The 6,000-nt window shown below is 30.3% G+C and overlaps 1 protein-coding gene across 1 annotated transcript; it reads left to right on the forward strand.

Annotated features, from left to right (window-relative positions):
* The first annotated feature begins 3,231 nt into the window (after positions 1 to 3,231).
* LOC122589892 lies at positions 3,232 to 6,000 on the forward strand. The gene is made up of 2 exons (XM_043762221.1): positions 3,232 to 4,049; positions 5,339 to 6,000. Exons 1-2 carry the CDS (start codon positions 3,327 to 3,329, stop codon positions 5,492 to 5,494), a joined length of 879 nt encoding a protein of 292 aa, XP_043618156.1. The 5' UTR covers positions 3,232 to 3,326; the 3' UTR covers positions 5,495 to 6,000.

The raw sequence follows: 6,000 nt of genomic DNA on the forward strand, positions 1-6,000 counted from the left end.
CAACCAAAACTTCTCAATTTAAAAGTTATTTTAAACAAAAGAGTTTTTTTTTATTATTATAACTAGTTAATCAGTCCGGCTTCAACCCGGACATTTATAATAAAACTTTAAAAGCAATAAAAATCTAAAAAAATTTATATAATTTTTGTTATTGATATACTATAACTCGGCTTGAAGATATTAAATTAATTAACACAATAATTATATATATTACTACCTATTGCATTAATAAAACATAAAAAAACATTTATGATATTATATAAAAAAACTATTTATTTTGTTTTCTAATTAAAAAATAAATCTGTAGACATCATGAATAAAATAAAACATTTTAAAAATATTTAATTGGCTATTTAACTTTAAAATTTTATTAAATATGACATCATAAATAAAATAAAAACATTTTAAAAAATTTTGTAGACATGCCACATCATAATTATTTCTAAAAATAGTTTAAAAAACAATCCTTTTTTATTATATATAAAGATATGTCTTTTTTTTAAAGTGAGATTCGATTCAGACATGTTAGAGACAATTTTAACCAGAAATTTTCTGGATTTCCAACCCCCTCCTCATGGAAAATTCTTTTGAGATGAGAACCCCAAGAATCGAACTTGAGACCTTAGATAAACTTACCCCCGAGACCCACATAGTCGATTTAGAAGATATCTCTGTCCAATGGAGTTTAAGCCAGTGGTTATTATTATATTATGTCTATCCCTATCATATCTACCGGCATTTGGCGTTAGAGGAGTTGGATGGTAAGTTGATTGGGACATAATAATGTTTTACATATTCATGTACATATACTAATTGTAAAGATCATCTCACATGGAAACCAGTCAACCAATTTGGCATCACTTAGTCATCTAGTGTATTAAAATACATAAAAACATTCATACAAGTTGATATAGATAAATCTGTAATCTATATCTTATACCATGCCATTACCTATAGAATGATCTCTTAACAATTATTTATAGTTAAATAATATTTTAATGATATCTGAAATGGAAGTTGAAATGTAATGTCACATATATCTTCATATTCGTAGTTATATCTTCATTTATAGTTATATATTACTCGTATAATTTATAAATAGAGTTATAAAGTACTTATAATTTGCAATTACTATACTAATATACTATTTGTGGTTTTCAACAATATTATATTTATTTAAGATAACTAGCATGAGATAAACGAATGATGTCTTTTTTGTTTAAATTGTCTAGAGATTATAACTATTTTTAGTTACAAACCTAAATATTACTCGTAGAATCATTTCTGACAAATTTCGTGACAAATCCCAAGATATTTACATAACCCATAAAGTTTTAAACTGGGAGATGATATATCTTTTAACTCATTAGGCTAAAAATTCTCATAATAATAATATGGTGATATTAGAGAAACTTAAGAGATAAGATTAAGGAATGGTTTTAGCGAAATCCATATCTCTTATATAAATAAAAGAAGATTGTTTCTGGAAACTTTTTACTTATGTGGCATGCCACTATTTTTTCCTAAACTATTTTTAAAAATATATGATATCATAATAGATTTTCTTTTATTTTAAAAACTATTTTTTATATTAGGCAATATGCCAATTTTTTTTTTCATATTATTTTTTTAACCTTAATTATTTTTAATTAATATTGAAAGATAATATCCCAACTCCTTAACTTTAGTTTCATATCTACTATTGATTTATGATAGTTACTTTTTAATTTTTCATCACCCTAATCGGTTTTATGTATTAATGTTAATCTTTACAAGTATGTTGCTATCTCCGTATCAAAGTTTTAAAATTTTAATTAAGCGTCTCGGGTTAAACCCGGGTTGATTAGCTAGTGTCATATTTATAGAGTTTTTTTTTAAAAAAAAATTGGGCTAATGTTTAAAAAGATTAATCATTTTTTGAAAAATATATTCACAGCTATTATTTATTTTATTATCTTAAACAAGAAACCACCGAAGTATTAATATGAAACTAGAAAAGAGACTTTCATATCAAAAGGAAACGGTTAGCTTATTTATCAAGACACAAGGTAGCCATATAATTTGGTAGAAAAAATTGCTATGGATAAAGAAAATGCTTTGTGAATATATCACTAGCCCTAATAAAAATGAGATCTACAAGAAGACCTAAGAAGCTTATGTATGGGAAGTGATATTAGTAGCACATAATTTAATATATCTACCACCTTTGTGTATTGCATATTTGTACAATGTGTTACGAAACATGTACAATATGATAAGTATATCAAATATTGTGGTACGATTATCACTTATTGGGTTGGGCTTCATAAGAAAATACTAAAGAAGTTCATGAGAAAATATTAAAAGATGGAAGAGTTACCTAGAACCTAGAAGTTAAAACTCAAAAGTCAAAACCACATTTCATTTGGGCTCTAGAAATAATTGGATTCCACTTTTATACGGGCTGGACCTCATAGATTTTGAGAAAACCATCCCTGCCCTAATGTTATTCTGTTTTAGCCATTTTTACTCTTTAGAAAAATTATAAAAGGGCCTCATTTTTTTTCCCCACCGGTTGAACCTTAAACAAACCAATAAATCGTTCCGATTTTGAAAATATATTGATTTTAGACTTTAGTGTTCATTATTATTACTGAGTATATTTTTTCTTTGATTTAGGATATGACTATAATGGTGAAACCTTTTACATACCTTACATAGTGAGATGTTGACTATAGGCCGTTACAAGTATTCAGAGGAAAACCCCAAAACTTGTCTTCCCTAAGAGTCGAACTGGAAATATTGGGTAAAACTTGAAAGTGGCTCTAACCAGCTTTAGTGTTTAATTTGGGTTTGATTTTCTCCTGCGTTCCATTTTAAATGTCTTATTTTGACTTTGAAAGTTTTTTTTTTCCACAACTTTCACCTTAAATTGTTTGTGCATGTTATAAAATAGTTGATGTAAAATATATTGATAGATTGAACTTTAAATGTATTTTTCATTAATATAACTTTAATTTGATATTATATTATATAAACAAAAATACTTACGATTAAAATTAAAGAAAAAAACTTGAATAAGTAAAATTTGAACATTTAAATTGGTATTGATAGAATAATACGAGTAATTATATTCACCTAGCACAATACAAATTTAGTAATGAATCACCTAGCGGCTTAGGCGTTGTTCACTAAAACTAATGAACATCAAACACATACTTCCACGAATTGACCGTTCAACGGTATGATATAGTTATCCAACTTCCAATGCTCTCAAACACACACACACACTAGATTCTCACTAAACCACCTAAAAACACACTCCAAATCACAACCACACCGCTACAATGCCATACAACCCCACCCACCGGAGAAACCTCTCAGCCCCAAACACACCCGTAAACAACCACCACAACCCACACCCCTCAGGCACCACTATCCAAGAAATCTCAACCCATTTTTCAAGATTGTATCAAAACCATAAAGCTTGTACCTTGTTACAACCATCTTCAATAATGGATAAATTGTCCATTTTACAACCCACCACCACACGCCCTTTTAATGAAACACCCACTTCAATGGTCTTGACCAAATCACAAAGTCAAAGAACTAGTGGACCCACTTCTATAATCTTGACTAAATCACAAAGTCAAAGAACTAGTGGAGGAGCTAGAAACAGAGGATACCATTACACAGCTGGTTATCTTAACAATGAGCCTAAAGAACAAGAAGAAAGTATCAAGGAAACCATTGTAATTAATAACAGTAAAAAACCAGCCATGAATGTTAATGGGTGTGGTAAGTTTATTCCAGAAAACCAAGAAATGAGGAAATTACAGCATGGGCTTGAGGTAAAAATGCAAACTTTGGTATCAAGTGGGATAAATAAGGGGATAAGAAGGTCATGTGGGTATGTAGAAATGGCTGATTTCTTGGCTTATAATGGTGTGAAAGTAGTGTCTACTGATATGCCTTCATTCATGCAAATTCATGCTGTGGATGTGACTAGAAAGACTTATGATAGTCTTGAAAAGTTTACTGCTAAAACCCTTGCTTTGACTCTCAAAAAGGTATAAGCTTTTTTCTTAAAGTTTTGTTGACCTTTAGTTTGTCTTTGATTGATTATGCATAAATATTGTTGTTCTTGACCATGATTTGGTGTTTCTTTTGTTGCATATAAAGAATATATAATGAAATCAAGATGTACATGTAATCTTTATGAAATTAAGTAAGGGTAATTAATACTCGTAAATAAGATTGCTAGCAATCATCATTAATGGATAGAAACAATAGAGTCATTATTTTGATGATTACACCTTGCAATAAAAATTGTACCAACCCAGTTTGAAAAGGACTTAACATTGGTTACTGACATGGATAGAGAAGTTAGTGCAATGACAAGTAAATGCTTGGATATGCTTACTGTTTGATTTTTGAGGTAAATAATTATTGCCTAGTTATGATAGTGACCTTATTAAGGTAATCAAATGTACAATACCAATTACCGTAAACAACATTATATAGGTTAATCCTAAGGGTTGTTTTGGGAACACATTGGTTGAGCCACATATCAGCAATCATCGGAAGAATCTTAGTTTGGCCTGGTTAGTCAGTTGGATACTAACATCTCTGTTGTGGGTTACACGGATTCTTTTGATATGAAATTTTGTTCAATTGATGCATATTATAGTGATGGACTGGAACACAATATATATTAGTTGGTATCGGATATCGTGGTCTTTAAACAAAATTTTTACGGGTTTAAACTTGTGACAAAGGCAGTATATAAGGACATCTGAGAGATTATGGTAGGTACCATATGTTTAAACCAGCAGTTTTAAAATGTAAAGCACATTAGCACATGGGTGATCTTCCTTGGAAAGGCATCACATGTGTTTTAGTAACACTGTTATTTTAAGTCTCTTTTGATGTTTATCTTCATGGTGTTGAATTTTTCGTTGGTGGCATATATTTAGAACCAAAATAGAGTATATAAATAATTTTTTTCTCCAATAGACAGGTTTAATAACGAAAATCAAATCATAATGGTTGGGGTCAAGCACATGTTGGTTGAAACTTGAAAATGCTTCTGTTTGAAACTGGATGGTTCACACTTTTTATAGATGGTTAATTTATGTGTTCAACTTCATATAGGTACCTTAACAATAGTTCTTCTAATAAGCTTATTTTGGTCTTTTAATCACTTAACATAATAGCCTAATTAGTAATTACACTTCTACATTCTAACCTGTAAGTGGTATTCAAGGGTGTTGGAAGAGCGTCCATTTTTGTAATCCCAATTATGTTGTAATGATTTTGCGGTATTGAATTGGCTTAATTTTTAATATCTTTTTTGCAGGAATTTGATGGAACTTATGGACCATCATGGCATTGCATTGTGGGGTTGAGTTTCGGGTCATTTGTGACACATTCTGTGGGTGGATTCTTGTATTTCTCTATGGACCAGAAGCTATTTGTTCTCTTGTTCAAGACTAGCGTCCGCAAGGCACATTGACCACAAGACCCGCCCAGTACGTAATGATAATAATATAAGCCTAACCCGTTAGAATGTTGGCTCACACCCTTTTCACCTAATCCATATTTTAGCGGCCACCTCACAATTAGATCAAAGTAGGAAAAGAGCCCCTTCCCTGTACAATCATTCTCCTTGCAAACATTCGACTCAACTCAAAGACAAAGATATGCTGCTAGGCTGCTAGCTTTGTTTACAAAGAGTTGTATTGTACCTTGTAGATCAAGATCCAAAACTTTTAGTTTGTTACTTTGTTATTGAAGAGTAGTGGGCCTCAAGATTTCTGTATGATGGTCTCATATCCAAGGCCCATTCAAATGCAGAATCTGTTCATAAAATAGTTTAAAAAGTTGTACTTCATGAGTTGAATTTTAAAATTTTAGGGTTGGGAAATGATTTTTTATGCCATAACAGTACAACTTGTTAACTTAGGTAAAAGAATCAGAGTGTATCTTTTTTGTTTATATAGTAATTGTACAATACCCGTG

Source organism: Erigeron canadensis, chromosome 2 (genome assembly GCF_010389155.1).
Source record: "Erigeron canadensis isolate Cc75 chromosome 2, C_canadensis_v1, whole genome shotgun sequence".
Classification (NCBI taxonomy): Eukaryota; Viridiplantae; Streptophyta; class Magnoliopsida; order Asterales; family Asteraceae; genus Erigeron; species Erigeron canadensis.